Raw genomic sequence first — 22,431 nt, forward strand, 5'->3', positions numbered from 1 at the left:
AAAAAATGATGCAGGTGAGCAGGGTTTGAGTTGGTAGCAGAGCCTGAGTGTATCAGCACTGAGGGAAATGTGTGTTATTATTTAAACTCTCAGACAAATACTTCAGGAATCACAGTAAGGATCTTATCTGAAGTATTTATCTTATCTACTGAATATCTATCTTGTTATCTCTACATCAAGTCATTATCTATCTACTGGTGCAGTTCTTACTCAGCTTTCTTGCGCTTGTGGTAGGAGCGTCTCCAAGGGTTCCTCCAGGTTTTGCGCTTGGCCAGGGCCAGGTCAGGGAGGAACGCTGCCAGAGATCCCTCTATCTGATCTGGCTTCCCACACAGAGCATGCTCAGTGGAACAGTAGTACGAGCACTCACCATAGAAACAGATATTATTGGCTGTGGGAGAGAAAAAGAGGGTTAGGGTAAAATAAACAGAATGGTAAAAAGAGATTAAAAATCCTGATGCATATAAGTTTAATTAAGATTTAATGGGAAAGACTTGATCAGATAAAGCAGGGTGCACTCTGTTGGCCCTTTTGAATTTTTTACTGCGCAATGAGAGAATCCAAATCCAACCCCGCCACCTAGTGTTCACTGTACTTGGTTACTGAGTGCTTAGATATTAGTGCTTAGTTACTCCACCCTCCTGTATTTTAGACCACTCCTTCACCGCACCATTCAGAGTTCATGGTGCCTATTTTCATATTTCACCTGCTGTTTCAAATAATTGCATTTTTATATGGGATTGAAGTGAAATTGATTTTGTAGGCCAGTCAGTGTGTTTCAGCATTCCATCAGGTTCAACAACACACACACACACACACACACACACACACACACACACACACACACACACACACACACACACGGATGGTCCTACAGTATTCATTCCAGAATATAAGAGTCTCAGTGTTGTGTTCTGCATGAACATATACTGTAGCATTGAAGGAAGAAGTCTGCTCTGTAACTGAAGATGTGGTTTTACACTCATTTATATTCGTCCAAATGCAAAACTTTTTTTTTTTTTGCACTCTAAATAAGCAGCTGCTTTTAGTGGATTTGACTCATTTTGTTCCTGGAGAACTTAGGTTCTTTTATATGATAAAAATGAAAAAAAAGAAAAAAGAAAGAAAGATTACTCCGCAATGCAATTTTTTCATATTTTGTATATGCTTGTGTTCTGAGAAGAAATCGTTATGCTTTTGATTATATCATCATGCAGTATCTAGTGATGAAGATCAAATAGTATTATTTAAATAATCCAGAGAGTATTTGGTGAAATGTGCATAAGGCTGGATTTGAACAGCAGGTTAAAATGACTGAGAGTGTTTACGACAAATCTGTTTCTATCATTAACTCGATGAGGAGAAAAGAAAGGAGCCAAAGTGTGAGTGGAATAAAGTCTATGTACCATTTTACATAGAGTTTTACAATGTGCTCAGTACCTGGAGAGATGAAGAAGGTTTTCCACAGCTTTTTGTCTCTGGTTACGTCTCGGATTTCTTTGGTCATATTCACCAGCCTTCCAGCTACGGGAGGAACGCGCCGAAAATCCAAGATTCTGTTATAATCAGAGAATTTTCATAAAATCTGCAATTAATAATCTAAAGAACAAAATTCATTGCAAAGTATATTGCAAAGTGAATTTCTTGCAAGCCAACATCACTGTTCCACAGCATGGCTCATATTCTGGCACCCAGTTAGTCAAAGCATTTCAGTGGACTGCATTTAAACACAAACTTGCATTAAGTCCATCCATCCATCCATCCATCTATCCATTACCTGTAGCTGCTTATCCTGTTCTACAGGGTTGCAGGCAAGCTGGAGCCTATCTCAGCTGACTATGGGCAAGGGTATACTCTGGACAAGTCGCCAGGTTATTGCAGGGCTGACACAGAGACAAACAACCATTCACACTCACATTCACACCTACGGTCAATTTAGAGCCACCAATTAACCTAACCTGCATGTCTTTGGACTGTGGGGGAAACCGGAGCACCCGGAGGAAACCCACACAGACACGGGGAGAACATGCAAACTCCACACAGAAAGGCCCTCGCTGGCCACTGGGGTCAAATCCAGGACCTTCTTGCTGTGAGGCAACAGTGCTAACCACTACACCACCGTGCAGCCCTTGCATTAAGTCTCATCTCATCTCATTATCTCTAGCCGCTTTATCCTGTTCTACAGGGTTGCAGGCAAGCTGGAGCCTATCCCAGCTGACTACGGGCGAAAGGTGGGGTACACCCTGGACAAGTCGCCAGGTCATCACAGGGCTGACACAGAGACAACCATTCACACTCACATTCACACCTACGGTCAATTTAGAGTCACCAGTTAACCTAACCTGCATGTCTTTGGACTGTGGGGGAAACCGGAGCACCCGAAGGAAACCCACGCGGACACGGGGAGAACATGCAAACTCCACACAGAAAGGCCCTCGCCGGCCACTGGGGTCAAATCCAGGACCTTCTTGCTGTGAGGTGACAGCGCTAACCACTACACCACCGTGCCGCCCTTGCATTAAGTCATTATTAACTATTAGTGTCTGACCATGAATATTTATTAAGTGCTTTGACAAGGATACCCCTGATGGATAAAGTGTTTACTGTAGAGGAATGAATGAATGAATATAATTCACAGGAAAAGGAAATCTGAGTTTGCTAACTGATTCTACCAGCAGAGGGCGCTTAAGCCACACTGTTTACTTGTGATATCTGGACTGAAAATTGAGATTCAGCATGACAGAGGAACAAGCAGATGGAAACACTGAATTTTTTGATTGTTTAGTCACAATAAAAATGACTCTCATGAAAAATAATCCAATAATAATACAATAGATATAAAGCAATTAACTAAAAAATCTTTCAAACAGCTTCACCTTGTCAAGTCCTGCAACCATGTATATTATTTTAATCCTTTCAAACACAAGGTGAAAATCTTTACCTGACATTTCCACACTACTTCATTCAGTATTTGGCCTAGTCAGTAATTTGAGTATGTCTCTCTGAGCTGCTAATGTACATGCAGTCTGCCATGCCATGAGAACGTCTCCATCCGCACAGGCATCTGGCATGCATGCCTGATTTTATACGCGTGCTCGCTCTACCCAGAGGCTTTCTGCTGACGGAGCAACTTTAATATTCATCCTGAAAAACATGAAATGGACTGAGCCTGAGGGATGACTGTACTCGAAGCTACTAATTGCTCAGTTGCATTGACAGAGGCAGCAGAAGGAGGGTGGATGTAGAAGACATGCTGCTTCACTGTCTGAGCACAGTGTGAGCCAAGAGGGAAACAGAAAAGTGGTTCAGCCTTTGCTTTGGAGCTGTTCCTGGCCACGGCCATGAGCGAACGCCTTTGACTAAAATCAGATAATTAATGATATGATGGTGGAGGTCGTGGCTGAGGAGAGTGAGGTTCACTCAGCAATGTTGCATTCACCCGACGCTGAACTAAAAACCAGCACTTTTGGCTAACCCAGACAAACTTATATTTAGAAGGAAGGTGGCTTTTTCATGCTCTTGGTTTCCTCTCTCTTCCCACACACATGCCTGTGGGCAGTGAGAGGTTACAGCTGAGGGCCAGATGTGTGGAGAGAGCATAGGAAGGTTGAACTGAGCTGTACTAGGCTGGGCCTGCTCGATCGTTACAGTTTATCCTGATAGAACAGAATTAAATCTATATGAACAGGCTGCAAGAGGCTCACAGTATCACCGAACAAGCACACAGTAAAGATGAGATAGGAAGGTTCAATACAGTGCCTTGCAAAAGTATTCATCCCCCTTGGTGTTTGTCCTGTTTTGTTGCATTACAAGCTGGAATTAAAATGGATTTTTGGAGGGTTAGCACCATTTGATTTACACAACATGCCTACCACCTTTAAAGGTGCTCAGTGGTTTTTTTTTATTTATTGTGACACAAACAATAATTAAGATGGAAAAAAAACAGAAATCTGGAGTGTGCACCCCCCCCCAAAAAAAAAAAAAGTCAATACTTTGTAGAGCCAACTTTTGCTACAATTACAGCTGCAGGTCTCTTGGGGTATGTCTCTATTAGTTTAGCACATCTAGCCACTGGGATTTTTGCCCATTCCTCAAGGCAAAACTGCTCCAATTCCTTCAAGTTAGATGGGTTGCGTTGGTGTACAGCAATCTTCAAGTTAAGCCACAGATTCTCAATTGGATTGAGGTCTGGGCTTTGACGAGGCCATTCCAAGACATTTAAATGTTTCCCTTTAAACCACTCCAGTGTAGCTTTAGCAGTATGTTTAGGGTCATTGTCCTGCTGGAACGTGAACCTTTGTCCCAGTCTCAAACCTCTGGCTGACTCAAACAGGTTTTCCTCCAGAATTGCCCTGTATTTAGTGCCATCCATCTTTCCTTCAGTCCTGACCAGCTTTCCTGTCCCTGCAGATGAAAAACATCTCCACAGCATGATGCTGCCACCACTATGCTTCATTGTAGGGATGGTGTTCTCAGGGCGTTGGGTTTGCGCCACACATGGCATTTCACATGATGGCCAAAAAGTTCAATTTTTGTCTCATTTGACCAGAGAATCTTCTTCCATGTGTTTGGGGAGTCTGTCACATGCTGTTGGGCAAACTCCAAACGTGATTTTTTTTTTAAGCAATGACTTTTTCTGGCCACTCTTCCATAAAGTCTCACTCTGTGGAGTGTACGGCTTAAAGTGGTCCTATGGACAGATACTCCCATCTCCGCTGTGGATCTTTACAGCTCCCTCAGCATTGCCGTTGGTGTCTTTATTGCATCTCTGATTAATGCCCTCCTTGCCCGATCTGTGAGTTTTGGTGGGCGGCCTTCTCTTGTCAGGTTTGTGGTGATGCCATATTCTTTCCATTTTGCTATAATGGATTTAATGGTGCTCCCTGGGATATCCAAAGTTTGGGATATTTTTTTATAACCCAACCCTGATCCATACTTCACAACTTTGTCTCTGACCTGTTTGGAGGCTTATTGGTTTTCATGTTGCTTGCTTAGCAGTGTTGCAGAGTCAGGGTCCTTCCAGAACAGGTTGATTTATACAGACATCATGTGACAGATCATGTGACACTTTAATTACACACAGGTGAATCTTAATCAACTAATTATGTGACTTATGAAGTGAATTGGTTGGACCAGCTCTTATTTAGGGGTTTCATACAAAAGGGGGTGAATACTTATGCACACTCCAGATTTCTATTTTTTCATCTTAATTATTGTTTGTGTCACAATAAATAAACAATGTGCACCTTTAAAGTGGTAGGCATGTTGTGTAAATCAAATGGTGCTAACCATCCAAAAATCCATTTTAATTCCAGCTTGTAATGCAACAAAACAGGATAAACACCAAGGGGGATAAATACTTTTGCAAGGCACTGTAAAAAGGGAAGTTTACAGTACACCCGCATTGGCAGGATAACAATAGATGCCCATGACTGAGTGACTGACTGACTGAAGTCTTTTCCCCATTTCATTTCTTGCCAGTGACCCCAATGCATTCAGACCTGACTGTGTTCATATAAGTCAGCTTGCTGGATGTTTGCAAATGGGAGCTGCATTGATTTTGAGTGAGTCATCGTGGCCTCAGCTGATTCCATGTAAAGTCCGTTTACTCTCCTGAACACACACGTGCTTCTGTACAGTGTTCCTTTGCACTTTCAACAAATGTGCATCATCACATACATGTCAGATTTCACAGCAGAACATCCTCTTGCAAACAAATCCTACACATATACACAGATACTGTAAAAGGTTTCTGTAGATTTTACGGTAAATTCCTGGTCTTTTTCAAGGACACAGCTGTAAAACTGTATTTACTTCTAATATTGTAATTTCACAGGGAATTATGTCATTTTATTTTTATAGCCACCACAATATAGTTATTACTGTAAATGCTCTATATCTCACAGTAAAAATCTCTACAGTAATAAGCTATACAATTAACTACTGTAAAAATCATATAATTATTATATTACAATGACAATAAATAAAGCCAAGAATAAATAAATAAACCTTCTTATATATTTTAAAACAAAATATAGGGAAAACTAACTGAACATAGCAGGTTTTATACATAAACCACACAACTAAACATTTAAAACAATATAAAATAAAAGGGGGCGGCACGGTGGTGTAGTGGTTAGCGCTGTCGCCTCACAGCAAGAAGGTCCTGGGTTCGAGCCCCGTGGCCAGCGAGGGCCTTTCTGTGTGGAGTTTGCATGTTCTCCCCGTGTCCGCATGGGTTTCCTCCGGGTGCTCCGGTTTCCCCCACAGTCCAAAGACATGCAGGTTAGGTTAACTGGTGACTCTAAATTGACCGTAGGTGTGAATGTGAGTGTGAATGGTTGTCTGTGTCTATGTGTCAGCCCTGTGATGACCTGGCGACTTGTCCAGGGTGTACCCCGCCTTTCGCCCGTAGTCAGCTGGGATAGGCTCCAGCTTGCCTGCGACCCTGTAGAAGGATAAAGCGGCTAGAGATAATGAGATGAGATGAGATAAAATAAAAGGCTGAGTCAAAAGTAATATTAAAAGCAAGACATCTCATCTCATTATCTCTAGCCGCTTTATCCTGTTCTACAGGGTTGCAGGCAAGCTGGAGCCTATCCCAGCTGACTACGGGCGAAAGGCGGGGTACACCCTGGACAAGTCGCCAGGTCATCACAGGGCTGACACATAGACACAGACAACCATTCACACTCACATTCACACCTACGGTCAATTTAGAGCCACCAGTTAACCTAACCTGCATGTCTTTGGACTGTGGGGGAAACCGGAGAACCCGGAGGAAACCCACGCGGACACGGGGAGAACATGAAAACTCCACACAGAAAGGCCCTCGTCGGCCACGGGGCTCAAACCCACAGACCTTTTTGCTGTGAGGCGACAGCACTAACCACTACACCACCATGCCGCCCGTGAAATTTTGTTCCCTCTGAAATTTGGTCTTTGTGATATATCTCAAAAAAACCCAAAACAAAACAGGTTATTCTGTGGCTGGGAAGTTATTTAAATTGAGGGGATTCCTGAGCAAATAATGTGAATGAAATCACTCGCTTCATGCAGTCAAGCAAACAGAGGAGGGCCGTGTGCACATGCGCAGGTTTACCTGCTTCTTCTTCTTTTGGGTTTTAAAGCAGCTGGCATGGTGGCACGGTGGTGTAGTGGTTAGCACTGTTGCCTCACAGCAAGAAGGTTCTGGGTTCAAGCCCAGTGGCTGACAGGGGCATTTCTGTGTGCAGTTTGCATGCTCTCCCTGTGCCTACATGGGTTTCCATTTGGCCTGTTTCCCCCACAGTCCAAAGACATGCAGGTTAGGCTAATTGGTGACTCTAAATTGACCGTAGGTGTGAATGATTGTTTGTCTCTGTGTGTCAGCCCTATGAAGACCTGGTGACTTGTCCAGGGTGTACCCTGCCTCTCGCCCATAGTCAGCTGGGATAGGCTCCAGCTTGCCTGCAACCCTACACAGGATAAATGGTTATGGATAATGGATGGCAGCTGGTATCCAGTGTTGCATTACTGCCATCTACAGGTTTACCTTTGACTGTGCACTGACAGTTACATCATTCTGTTGCTAAACGAACAGCTGATCACACCGAGGTGCTCGCTGACCACCGATATTTATTAATTTGGTCCTGCGTTTCCTTTCTTTCGCAACATAACGTCTTTTTTTCTCGCTTTCCATTACTGTAGTCGGTCTTGTATGTTTCATTTGCGTCCTCCATTTTTCTCTCCTGTTTCAAATTTGTATCCCACAATGCCTTTTGTGAACGGGGAAGGCCCACCATGTGATGCATGACGTAGTATCTTGAATTGGGTCATGGTGAAGCAGGAAAAAATAGTGGAGAATTTAGGGCCATGTGGCTCTAAATTCTTTAATTGTTCTATTTTAAAGAAACTAATAAAATTGGAAGTCTGTGATTCGAATTCAGTAGCTTTTGGCCCACTAAACAAAAATAACTGGGTGTCAGGGAGAATTACTTTTATGACCTAAACTTGAAAAATTTGAAAGGCAGTATAGCTTTAACCTAATAATTCTCATCTCATCTCATTGTCTCTAGCCGCTTTATCCTGTTCTACAGGGTCGCAGGCAAGCTGGAGCCTATCCCAGCTGACTACGGGCGAAAGGCGGGGTACACACTGGACAAGTCGCCAGGTCATCACAGGGCTGACACATAGACACAGACAACCATTCACACTCACATTCACACCTACGGTCAATTTAGAGTCACCAGTTAACCTAACCTGCATGTCTTTGGACTGTGGGGGAAACCGGAGCACCCGGAGGAAACCCACGCGGACACGGGGAGAACATGCAAACTCCGCACAGAAAGGCCCTCGCCGGCCACGGGGCTCGAACCCGGACCTTCTTGCTGTGAGGCGACAGCACTAACCACTACACCACTGTGCCGCCCTAACCTAATAATTATTCAGGAAAATCCCATTTCCAGTAATTAGTTGTAAACAATTCATTAAACTATTATTGGAGTTTATTTGTAAATTTTATTGTAAAATTATGCTGTAAAAATGACAACAATTGTTTACAAGCACATACATGTAAACGCACAATTTTAATCATCCAAATGTCGGACATTCACAGCACCAGGTGAGGGATATTTACCTGTCTAGATGATAAGCAGCGATCTCAGCATTGTGTCTCTCAAAATCAGAGAAGTAGAAGAAGTCCGGTGGCGTCTCCTGCTCCCGTGTCTGCCTGCAATACAAAGGTTCATGCACTTTTAGTCCCAGCTGGATTAAAAAAACAAACAAACAAACACATAATTTCACTCTGAGAGAGTCCATTGTGGGCTGCAAAAAAACATTTTGGGATACATCTGCCCTCTACCTATTTCTGGACTCATAAACTCTATCCCAAAAGTATCTGACATATGGAAGCCAAAAGTAGCCAGAGGTGAGAGCTAGGACTAGGGCAAAACAAACAAACAAACAAACAAACAAACAAACAAACAAACAAACAAACAAACAAATAAAGTGTAAGCTCAAGCTTACAAAGCTCAAAATCTTCGGCTATACTGAACAGTGGAGAAATCTCACACTTGCCATCCAATAAAGTAAGAAGCAATCAGTGTTGAGGAGCACATGCTATAAAATCAGAGTATCAGAGTAAAATATGATAATACTGTATTTGCCTTTCACGGAATGAAAAACTATACTAAAAAGGAAATATGTCCGAAATGAAAACACCATAGTTATAGCTTCTTGTCTTTTGTTATAAAGATATCAATTTGCTTTGTTCAAAGCTTATGATGCTCCCTAAAGGCCATACATGTCTCAGGTGTGTAGCATAGTCTGAAATATAATGAGAAGTTAGTGAGAGTGACCCTAGCGTGCTGCAGGCTGGTGTGTCATGTGCCAGTATTGCCAAAGCAGACGAAGTTTCAGCAGACTGGCAGGACAAATGGTCAACAGTTCAAGATCTGCTCTCGTATTCCGGACCTTTAACCCCATAGAGCACCTGTGAGATGCTCTGGATCACAACATGACCTTCTGTCTGCTAACTGAAGGAACTTTATAGGGCCTCTGAGAGAACACACACACACACACACACACACACACACACACACACACACACACACACACACACACACACACACACACTTTCAGAAACTTCTCCAGAGGTGACTCTTCTCCAGAGGTGTGAAGCAGTGATGGTGTAAGAGACACAATGTGCTGTTAATGTTGTTATTCTTATAACTGTCCTCCTGTCACTGTATTTTTTCTCTTAGGTTTTCCTTCATTTTATTGCTTTAACACAATGTAAACAGAGAATAGTAACAACGGATGCCTTTTTTAAAATTTTGCCTAGGATATTTTTACATCATATACATTGGTGCTGGGATGTTTTGAAGCAGAGCTCATTTCAGACCCACTTGAGATTTCTGCCTCACTCTGGGTTCTTACATCTAAAATGTCAACCAAGAGGCTTTTCTCGTACTAAACTTGGCACTTGCTCTCTCAATGTTCATGGCAATATTTCTGCATGGAGTGCCATCCTGTGCTGGCTGTTTGTTCCAGACACAGCTGTGAGGATGACATATGCGCTGATCATTAAGTAAGCTAGTACTGAAGCTGCCAGAGACAGTCCACATTCCTCTGCTCTGAGATGCAGCTCATGCTCCTCGTGCTAACGGCTCACTGCTATTCTGCCTTGCACCCAGTGTTCCTGGATCAGGAGCCATCATAGGCCTGACCAGGTTAATGTATGAATGAATATTTAAGCATTAATTTGATAGCTGGTAGCATTTCTACCTCACAGTTTCGTGGTCCCTGGTTTGATCCTGATCTTGGGTTACAATTTGTGTTGAGTTTCTTTGCGTGTACGTGAAGGTTTCTTCTGGGTTCCTCCCACCTCCCAAAAACATGCCATTAAATGGACTGCCTGGTGTAAATTACCCCTTGGTGTTAGTGTGTGTACTTGGTGCCCTCCAAATGGCTGGTGCCCCACCCAGGCTGTATTCCTTTTTTTTTTCTCTTTTTTGGGATTTCCTCTCCAATTTTTCCTGTAATTTAATCTTGGCCAATTCCGGCCCAGCAGCCAGCTCTCCACTATCATACGACAGCTACCAACCATGGAAGGTAGAACAAGACATGTGAAGCTAGCCACTCTGTCCTGTGTGCTAAACCAGTGTGTACCTTCTTCTGCATAAATAAGCTCACAGACACCCATGATTGACTAATGTCACTGTGATTGATAAGTGAAAGAGAGAAAGCATGTTATCAATCCCACTCAGAGAGTATGGCCATTTTACAGCCATGCATTATTTCACTGTTGGGATTCAAACTAATAATCACTGGATGATAGTGTGAACACATTTCTGTTAATTACTAAAGATTAATGAATTAATTAACTTTGATAACAGCAGATAAAATTCAGTATGTTCAGTGATATTGCTTTCATATTAAACATTATGTCCTCTCTGCTTCAGGTGTAATTTGAAAGAGGATGCCCTATACACAGATCGGAGGCACGTGTTGATTCACTATATGAGATAACACATCTATTATACTGACACAGAAGTAAATATTCTTCCTGTTGAAGAAATTATAGGAGCTATCTGACACTGCTCGGATAATAATTAATAATAATTATAATAATAATAATATAGGGCGTCAGGGTGGTGTAGTGGATAGCGCTGTTGCCTCACAGCAAGAAGGTCCGGGTTCGAGCCCCGTGGCCAGCGAGGGCCTTTCTGTGCGGAGTTTGCATGTTCTCCCCGTGTCCGCGTGGGTTTCCTCCGGGTGCTCCGGTTTCCCCCACAGTCCAAAGACATGCAGGTTAGGTTAACTGGTGACTCTAAATTGACCGTAGGTGTGAATGTGAATGGTTGTCTGTGAAAATGAAAGAAACCCGCTAGAAGGGAATAGAATACATGTTTTTATTCCATCGAAAAAGTGTCCTGTATGTATAATAATTAAAAATATTTGTTACCAATTATGTTGTTCAATATAAGCAACAGAACTATTTAAAGCTTATTTCATGCCATTTGTAGAATCTATAATCTACAATTCCACAATCAGACATCTGATCCACAATCCAAATGATGTCTGGTGAATCTGTGGAGGTGGAGATACTCATCTCACAATCAACAACCCCCTCTCCCCGTCTCACACACACACACACACACACACACACACACACACACACACACACACACACACACACACACACTGCTGCACTGCCTCCTTAAACTGCCTTGTAAAGCAGGAGCGGGAAGAGCTCTATTCTTCCCATAAAAGCTCAGAAAGGACTGGAGGAAAAAAAAAACATTCCACTTCACTGCTGTACTAGGAAATGATAACAAAGGAAACCAGATATGAGTCAGGGGGTCATAAGATCAAAATCATCCACCCAGTACATGGGACATAATACACCCCTGACAACTGGGGCATTCTCACAATGTGAGCAACAAAGCTTTATGTGTAAATGTGAAAAAGATTTTTAAATGGTTTAAAAAGAAATAGGTGGAGAGCAGTTTTGTAAACAAAGGGACTGAGGTGATAGTGAATAGTGAAACAAACAATGAAAGAGCTTACAGAGAGAGAGAGAGAGAGAGAGAGAGAGAGAGAGAGAGGCTCAGGCTCCAGGTGTCACCCCCACCCATTCCACAGATCCTGTCTGCTCCCACAGTTATTTTGGTTTGTACTTACTCGTAATACACTATATAACCAAAAGTATGTGGACACCTGACCATAATACCCATGTGCTTGTTGAACATCCCATTCCAAAACCACAGTCATTAATATTAATAAAAAGAGTTGGTCCTTCCTTTGCTCCTATAACAGCCTCCACTTTCCTGTGAAGGTTTTCCACTAGATTTTGCAGAATGGCTGTGGGGATTTGTGCTCATTCAGCCACAAGAGCATAAGTGAGCTCAGGCCCTGATGCTGGGTGATGATGCCTGACGCATTTTAATTCATCCGTAAGGTGTTCGTTGGGGTTGAGGTCAAGGCTCTGTGTAGGCCATTTGAGTTCTTCCACCCCAAACTTGGCAAACCATGTCTTCATGGTCCTCACTTTGTGCACAGGGGTATTGTCATGCTGGAACAAGTTTAGACTCAGTCCATTAGTTCCAGTGAAGGGAAATTATAATGCTACAGCATATAAAGACATCTAGACAATTGTGTGCTTCCATTTTTGTGGCAACGGTTTGGTAAAGATCCACATATGGATGTGATAGTTAGGTATCCGGAAACCTTTGGTCATATGGTGTATTTTCTAATGAACTTCATTTTTACTATTTCCCAAAATACAATGCTAATTCCAAAAAGGTGGGACACTGTGTAAAACATAAATAAAAACTGAATGTAATGATTTGGGGCGGCACGGTGGTGTAGTGGTTAGCGCTGTCGCCTCACAGCAAGAAGGTCCTGGGTTCGAGCCCCGGGGCCGGCGAGGGCCTTTCTGTGTGGAGTTTGCATGTTCTCCCCGTGTCCGCGTGGGTTTCCTCCGGGTGCTCCGGTTTCCCCCACAGTCCAAAGACATGCAGGTTAGGTTAACTGGTGATTCTAAATTGACCGTAGGTGTGAATGGTTGTCTATGTGTCAGCCCTGTGATGACCTGGCGACTTGTCCAGAGTGTACCCCGCCTTTCGCCCGTAGTCAGCTGGGATAGGCTCCAGCTTGCCTGCGACCCTGTAGAAGGATAAAGCGGCTAGAGATAATGAGATGAGATGTAATGATTTGCAAATCCTTTTTGACCTATACTCAATTGAATACAATACAAAGACCAGATATTTCAAACTGATAAACTCTGTTGGTTTTTTTGCAAATATACACTCATTCTGAATTTGATGCCTGCAGCACGTTCTAAAAAAGTTGAAACAGGGGCAATACAAGACTGGGAAAGTTGTGGAGTACTCAAAAAAAATCCACCTGTTTGGAACATTCTACAGATAAACAGGTTAATTGGTAATAGGTGATAGTATTATAATGATTGGGTATGAAGGTGGCATCCTCCAAAGGCTCAGTCAAGGCAAGGGTGGGGTGAGGTTCACCACTTTAACAACACTTGAACAATGTATCTCAATGTACAATTGCAAGGAATTTATGGATTTCACTATAAACAATCCATAACATCTTCAAAAGATTCAGAGAATCTGGAGAAATCTCTGCATGTAAGGGACAAGGCTGAAAACCAATAGTGAATATCTGTGACCTTCGATCCCTCAGGCAGCACTGCATTAAAAATTGACATGATTGTATAAAGGACTTCACTACATGGGCTCGGGAACATGCTGGAAAACCGTTGGAGGTAAACATAGTTTGTCGCTGCATCTACAAATGCAAAGTGAAAGTAAGATATCAACAACACCCAGAAATGCCACTGAATTCTCTGTGCCTGAGCTCATCTGAGATAGACTGATGCAAATTAGAAAAGCGTGCTGTGGTCTGATGAGGCCACATTTCAAATTGTTTTTGGAAATCATGGACGTTGTATCCTCTGAGCTGAAGAGGAAAAGAACCATCCAGATTGTTACCAGCACAAAGTTCAAAAGCCAGCATCTGTGATGGTATGGGGGTGTGTTAGTGCCCATCGCATGGGTAACTTACACATCTGTGAAGGCTCCATTAATGCTGAAAGGTACGTACAGTACAGGTTTTGGAGCAACATATGCTGCCATCCAGATGATGTTTTTTCAGGGATGTCCCTGCCTATTCCAGGAAGACAATGCCAAGCTACATTCTGTACGTGTTACAACAGTGTGGCTTCATAGTAAAGAGTGTAGGTGCGAAACTGGCCTGCCTGCCTCTCACTGAAAGCATGTGGTGCATTATGAAGTGCAAAATATGACAACAGAGACTCCAGACTGTTGAACAACTGGAGACGTATATCAAACAAGAATGGGAAAGAATTTAATTTTAAAAACTTCAACAATTAGTGTCCTCAGTTCACAAATGCGGGCGGCATGGTGGTGTAGTGGTTAGCGCTGTCGCCTCACAGCAAGAAGGTCCGAGTTCGAGACCTGTGGCTGGCGAGGGCCTTTCTGTGTGGAGTTTGCATGTTCTCCCCGTGTCCACGTGGGTTTCCTCCGGGTGCTCCGGTTTCCCCCACAGCCCAAAGACATGCAGGTTAGGTTAACTGGTGACTCTAAATTGACCGTAGGTGTGAATGTGAGTGTGAATGGTTGTCTGTGTCTATGTGTCAGCCCTGTGATGACCTGGCGACTTGTCCAGGGTGTACCCCGCCTTTCGCCCGTAGTCAGCTGGGATAGGCTCCAGCTTGTCTGCGACCCTGTAGAACAGGATAAAGCGGCTACAGATAATGAGATGAGATGATATGAGTTCACAAATGCTTACTGAGTGTTGTTAAAATTAAAGGTGATGTAACACAGAGGTAAACATCCCCCTGTCCCAAAATTTTTGGAACATGTTGCAGTCATGAAATTCAGAATGGGTGTATATTTACAAAATAAAAAAAGTTTATCAGTTTGAAAAATAAATAGCTTGTTTTTTTATTGTATTCAACCGACTATATGTTGAAAATGATTTGCAAATCTTTGCATTCTGTTTTTATTTACATTTTACACAGCGTCTCAATTTTTTTGGGAATTGGGCTGTACAAAAATAAGCCATTTAAGCCACAGTAATTTGACTCTCTGCCCAGGAGTAAGGACGCTCCCATACTAATATACATGACCTTTCTTTGTCCATTTAGATTCATATCTGTCCGCCCACAACAGAGTAAAATTTGCCTACTCTAGCCCCTTCTTTGTTCCAGTTCTGATGCACAACTCATAGAATGTGGTTCATCCTAAAACACAACATCTCTCATAAACTAGCCTTCCAGTTGACACCCATTTCAGAGAAAGCAAAGACAGGCTTTTCAGATGTGTTTCGAGAATGTAGCTTTTTTAAAATTAAAGTCTGCTGAGACAAAGAGCTCATGATCTATCAAAATATGCTGCGTATGCACTTTGCATGGGTGTAAAGACACTATTTATTCTTGTTTTCTCTTAACAGGCAGACAATTTACTGGCACAAAGGACACATGAAGTTCAATCACACACACCCCCCACACACACACCAAAGGCTAAAAAGATCATACCAGCAAGAAAAAAAAGTTGCCTGTTTGCTTATTAAGCAAAAAATAGGAAGCAGATAGCAAAATGCTTTAGGGTGTGGGAGCACAAAAGGTGTGCACAATATAAAATCTGATACCACGAGAAAATCTGCAAGAACAGATTAACGGTTCGAGAAACAGCTGTGACTGTGCACACTGCCTGAATGCCTCACTGACCCTTCGCTCAGTAAATACCATTAAACATGTGTCATTGATAACTGCTTGGAGAACAGGAACAATACACATGCATGGCAGCTGTACATGCTCTAAAAGCTTACGCTATCATTCCAGTTAACATGATGCAGAGGAACAACTGAACACTCAAACCACATGCTGCTGAACCACATGCTAATAAACTTCATTTCATGTGAACTTTCTACTGGGACCACACTGTGACTTTTTGACTTTACTATGATTAGCAAATGCAATATTGTTTAAACTCTACTGGAGCTTACAGAGATGACCTTTGGAGTTAATGCCCTGGCTCTCGTAGAGTGAAGAGTTTTTGATGGGGAGGGTGTGAGGGGTACCTGGGAGAAAATAAAGCAGCTTTCATTGGCACATTGGTGATAACAGATAACACATTATGCCAGAAGGCACTTTGTTTTACCAGCCTCGCTACTCCACCCGAGCTATAGTTAGAATGGCACTCAATAAGGTGAAATGCCCTTATCCACATTTCACCACAATTTCTGTCTGTGCAGCTACAAAACATACGAGGTGTGGAACAGAAGCATGTGGGTGGCGGTGTCTGGAACTGCTTGTCAGATAAAACACTGCTATCATTTTTCTCTCATTCAACATTAAAGCACTTGGTGCAGTTTCACTTGTGAAAGGCGCGTTGGCTCCAAGTGAGAACCGAGGCCATTGCACTCATCCACACATGCACTGAACTCAGATCAGCCCAGATGGCCACTATTTAGTGCTGTGTCTGACAGTTCTGGCAAAGCTGTTTATTGAGACAGTCCTACGACGGCCTTGAGGCTGCTTTATGGGAGGGTCTTGCTGTAAAATTTCCACCAAACAACTAAGCATGTTTCCTGCTGTCTCTGAACAGTCACAAGATTCTGTTTTTTTTTTTTTTGGAGCCATAGTTCAGGCTCGGGTGTCTATGTTTGTGCATGTCTGGGGCCGGTATATATTTTTACCCATGAATGAGTATGTCTGTGTGCATATGTGTGTTTCAGCAGGATTGCTGTTTCTGTGTTGGTATATTTACTGTCTGGGTAGTAGTACTCCATGTTGAACGCTATATCAGTCCCTCAATCATGTCTCCCACTAACTTTCAGCAGTGCCTTGAGGTATGAAGAACAGATACACAGATACAGAAGGCCAGCTGTTTGTCTTCAGCCAGCACATGTGTGGGGAAAAAGCGCCGGTGTGCATATGAGGACATGGTGTGGGCTCCAGGAGGATATGCATTTTTCTGAGTTCAGATTTGTAGCAGGCAGTTTCATGTCAAGCTTGAACTATCATAGAGCTCATAGATTGCTTGATACTTTGGAAAAATGTACCTTTGCGGAGCGCATCAGGTGGCCAATGCAGCAATCGATTTCTCCTCTCCTCCTCATAGTCAGTTATGATAACAACTGACTATGTGTCAGTTTAAACAGGCCCTCTCAAGATGACAGAAGGCTGACAGACCAGCTGCAACAATCAGAAAACCAATCCTTACTGCCTTTGAAAATAACCCACCAAACTGAACGATAGGCAGACCTAAACATCCTGCTGCATCAACCCCTCCATGGTCCATCACTCCCTTAATGGCATTCTGTAAATATTCTAGCCAGATCAACGAACCATAAAGAGGAATCCATCATCTCCACATAATCTCTGACAGATTTACCAGCCATGGCTGCTGGGCTTCTCTGTTTGATAATGCATCCAGGATTTCACAAATGTACACAGCCTGCACTGCCCACCCACCTTGCTTCAGGCAGGTGCTGCTGATGTCTAATGTGAGGTTATAAAGTGCACTGGAGCACTGGATAGCGGCTTCCCAGACTCACTCAGCTTGATCATTGTGTTCATATGCAGTATTGACAAAAGGTTTGAAAATATATCACACCTTGCCTCTATGCAATTACAAATTAAAAATAAGACACCTACTGTTACTAGAAGCAAAGTCAGGGGTATAATGGCAGCAAAAAATAATTATAGCTGTGATTTCAAAAACACATGAGTGGAACCTATTTGGCAATGTATAACCTTTGAAATTACGCCTTTCATTTAATTAAAAGTTCTTTGATGAAAAAGCTCATTTTCCAGCTCTTGCTGGAAACTAGCACACAGAAGTGCTTATACATAGACACATGAGAGCCAAACACCATTCAGAAACTTTGTTCCAGAAAAGCATACAAAAGATATCAAAGGCTCTATGGCCCATGGGTGGAGCATCTGGAGCTGAGATTACCTGAAGCCTAACACCATGTTCATAACTAACATACAATAACATAGATTATTATACATACAGAACACTTTTTCAATGGAATAAAAACATGCGTTCTATTCCCTTCTAGTGGGTTACATTCATTTGGTTTGATAGCATGCAATATTGTTAGCATATCGCTTGTCCCATGTGTACTACATCACGCTACCTAATGGAGAATGAGTGTTGAATATGGTTTACGATATTGCATGGTTGTCAAGACAGCATGACGCCACACGTCGGAGACGTAAAACTTCCGCGCTAGCGAGCGACTGTGACAATTTGCAAACAAACATGGCCACCAGGTTTACGTCATTAAAACAGAAGATTTTGAGAGACCTTTAAAAGAGAAAGATGCATTGAACACTCGAAAGGAGTGTGTATGCATAATAATAATAATAATAATAATAATAATAATAATAATATTGGCTGGCTTTTTTTCGTGGTATATCAGATATATTCCATTCAGCTAGCATGATATTGAATGAGTCTTCTCGTTCAATATTATGCTAGCTCAATGGAATATATCTGATATACCACGAAAAAAAAGCCAGCCAATATTTTTTAACTAATTCACTGCACCATATGTTTCATTAGATTTGGCAGACAGATTATTGAGCATGTTTGTGCACTTGTTCTTTGTGGTTTGCATGCAAGTATCAACCACATTTGAAAAATTAATCAGTAGCAAACCTGGTCATGGAATTTTACTTTTTTTTTTGCGCTCAGTGGTATATGTCTTTTAAAAACTGAATCAGAGTACCCAGTCTTAGCATGTGGTACGCCTTAAAGCAGCATGGCTCATTTTAAAAAACCCACTGAGACAGGAGAGAGGCTCTGATTGGAATTCTCAGAGTGTGAATACACACTAAATGCCTCAGATGTGTGGGAGGAACTGAGACATCATAATAAGGTGGAGGGTGACATGTTTGTAATTGATTATGACTTATGGTACTGAGATACCATCTTTTAGGATGATCCAAAACAAGAAAATGTTGCTAGCATTATACAAGGACTTGAAAGTGACTGTATTCCTCTTTACAAGCCAATAAAAGTGGCCAATAAGTGAGGTGCTATTGAACACATTCAGAAATATTGAGCCAATACTGGAGCTGTTTCCAACTCACAATCATTAAAGATCATTAACTGAATACCAGTCAGTCATAAAGGGAAGTACACACATTACAGATTGAAATATTTGTTCCGGTGATTAAATAGACCACAACCAGCTTTGATCGCCATAACATGCTGATCTACAAATGATGCTTGTTTTGAAGAACATGGATTTATGTTAACACTTAAAATCATATATAGTATGAACTGTATTTATTCTTGAGCTGAGATCCAGACATCTCTGTGTAATTGGAATTGAGCAATTGATAGAAGATAGCCATCATTACCAGTTAGACCTGATGCATGAGACGGATATGGATTGCCCACCCTTTCTTTTTTTTGTAAATGTAATGTCTGATTCTTTAAAACAAGTTATACAACTGCCAAATCTGTGTGCAATTCAGAGTAATCCAATAACAGTCAACAATTTTGACAATAAATTATTTATAACTAGATCATACGCTAATGATCTAAAAACTAAGATCCTAGATCCACTAAGGACTCCATTTAAACTACCAATACTAAACTGGATGTTCCTGTATATATACTGATTTAAATAAAAATAAACGGTGCATTTTTTTTTCTAAGAAGCCAATGTACATACTTGCGCCTTTCTTTTGCTTTATCACTGATTACTACAGTCTGCTAACATACTGGCTTAAACTTTCATGAACGTCTAAGAAATATAGACAATATTTCCTTCAGAAATCATGAACATAGTTTAAGAGTAAAGCCTTAAAGGTGTACAATTTACATTTCTCATGAGAAAACAAGCAAATTGCTTTGTCTATAGAGCAATTACCACTAATTAGCAGGCCTGAACCTTCAATTTTTGATTTGGCACTCCGTGCACGTAGTCTACCTTATTTGTCGCTCCTCAGGCGCCTCTTCCCCACGGATAGCAAAACAGCATTTATCTAGCAGCGGGGGAACATCACAAGCTGAGCGCTACAACCATTCATTGCTGGGCCACAGCAGAAGGGCATAAAGGGCATGGGGTAATGGCTTTAAAAGAGGGAAGGACACTATCAGCTGACATCTTCCATACATGCAGAACTCTATGCTAGTGTTAAAACAAAGCCTGAATCAGCTTTTGTGTAGCAGCAGGGGAGGAATGCGGCAGTAAGACTTTTTGTCTGAGGAAAATCTCAAGGTCCAGCACTAAGCTTTATCCTCCAAAGGGAAAACACAAAAGGCTGGCACAGAGCTGTAAGAGTGGAGTTGCATGGTTGGATGTGACTGAGAGTAGGCTTTACATAATTTATATCTATTCCTTTATTCCCCTTCCTTTGAGCAGGATCTTTTAAAAGGCATTACCAGGAATCTCCGTCATTCCACCACGGTTTTACAGTCATATGTTAATGAGAACCTTGAGTGAACGTTAGACAGCAAATTGATGGAAAATCATGAATATTTTGTTTACGCTGAATAAAACTACTGAAACTTCACTTGTATAATTATATGCCTTTCTTATTTGACTGTACAATTATTATTATTATTATTATTATTATTTTTTTTTTTTAAAGATTCTTTGGATAATTCATAAGGGGTTTGGTTCAATGCAGATCCCAGAAGGAAAAACCCAACAGTCCTTAAGGGTACTGGATGAAACTATTTTTTTAAGTGAACTTACTGAATAATATATAGCTGTTACTTTGCTTTAAGAGCAATAACTCGATAATAAGCCAAGATTTTATGGGGTTTCATTCAATAAAGAATTCATCTGAACTGTGTAAGAAGTGCAAGGATTTTAAGTATCTGAACACTCTCTATATCAGCAATAAGAGTAATCTGTATGAGGGCAGCCGGAAAATGTTCTTGGATCAGTGAGACTGGGTGCCTGTGAGAAAGCTTAAGGAAAGTGTACTCCTATATCTTTGTAAAAACAGGGATTATCTTGATTTGGCATTCAGAGAGCTGTTTTTGGGCTTTACACATAGCTCGTTTCCTCCTCTCCCTACCTTGGCTCTTAATAGGATAACCCAAGCACATTATTTGTATTGTTCCAGGGTCATCAGCAGCCGTGCAGCAAACATAGCTCTACATCAAGCAGATACACAGGCAGGCTATTAGAGCAGCCTGTGTTAACGATGAGCCAGTCACAATTTCTTTGTGCCGAGGGCACACCATTCCTTCACATTACACAGCAGCTCGGTGAAAGTTAATGGACAGCATCTAAGGCCAGGGTGCACTGTCAGGTCAGAAACCAGAGAGAGAGAAAGGGAGAGAGAGAGAGAGAGAGAGAGAGAGAGAGAGAGAGAGAGAGATTCTATGTACATAAAAAGTAAAGTAAGATGACTGGAGTAAATTTAAGTGCCACATATGAACCAGAACCACTGATGAGGGTTCAAGTGCTGCTAACAGGAATTACAGACAGTTTCACTAGGCATTAAAAAAATATTGATAACTATTAAGCCCAGTGATGGACTGTTGTCCAATCCAGGGTATATTTCCACCTCGTGCCCAGTGTTCCTGGGCTAGGTTCTGTATTCATTTGTTACCCTGGGCAGGAAAAAGTACAGGGTTCTCCAGAAAATCTGAAGTAGCTGTCTAAAAAAAAGTAGTAGATTGGCAGGCCTAAAGGCCAATTTATGCTGACAACCCAGTCCTCGCAGACGGCGTCGCAGATAGTGTCTGCGTAGCCCCCCACCTTCGCAGACGCTCTGCGCGCACCTCCCAAAGCTTGTGACCACCGCAGAAGCCTCACAGACAGCGTCGCAGACAAGAGGGCTCTGATTGGTCCACTCTACATCCGCTGTACACGCACTTCCGCTTCCCTACTTTCCCGGTTTGGTTTGTTTTCACGACCGCCATTTTTAAAAACACGAGCGAAGATGGAGCAGCACGAAGAGCGGTTGATCGAGGAAGTATGTACATCTATACGACTCCAGTTCTAGTCATTATAAAAAAAAAAGTTCTAGTCATTATAAGTAACCGGAGGATAAACACTCCACTAACCACACCCACCAACTACTCCTAGCGACTTCGCGCCCCCTTGCGTTGTGGCGGTGAATAACATCGCGCACGCCTATTACTCCCCGCTCAACAATAAATTACAACTGTCTGCGAAAAGCTATCTGCGAAAGCCTTGTCGCAAGAGCATGCAGAGGCCTTAAGGCGTGCTAATGCTAGGGGGGTCTGGGGGCACCCCCCTCCCAGAAAATTTTGAAATTTACATGCCTTCTGGTGGCTTCTGGTGCATTCTCAGCTAATAAATTACTAACCATTTCCCTGTAAAATACTTGCAAAATATGTATGAAATTTCCGTCCAGATGCATGTGTGCTTGGCATTCTCAGTTACCCTCTGTAATAT

At 42.1% G+C, this 22,431-nt stretch overlaps 1 protein-coding gene across 1 annotated transcript in view; it reads right to left on the reverse strand.

The window, feature by feature from the left end:
- The window catches only part of fam20cb (FAM20C golgi associated secretory pathway kinase b), a 59,111-nt gene that overhangs the window by 5,433 nt on the left and 31,247 nt on the right, over window positions 1–22,431 (reverse strand). Inside the window, exons 4-6 of the mRNA XM_060939719.1 lie at window positions 8,618–8,710; window positions 1,441–1,556; window positions 211–391 (exon numbers count right to left, since the gene is read on the reverse strand). Coding sequence (XP_060795702.1) covers window positions 211–391; window positions 1,441–1,556; window positions 8,618–8,710 — 390 coding nt within the window. The remainder of the gene's footprint in view (window positions 1–210; window positions 392–1,440; window positions 1,557–8,617; window positions 8,711–22,431) is intronic.

Source organism: Neoarius graeffei, chromosome 14 (genome assembly GCF_027579695.1).
Source record: "Neoarius graeffei isolate fNeoGra1 chromosome 14, fNeoGra1.pri, whole genome shotgun sequence".
Classification (NCBI taxonomy): Eukaryota; Metazoa; Chordata; class Actinopteri; order Siluriformes; family Ariidae; genus Neoarius; species Neoarius graeffei.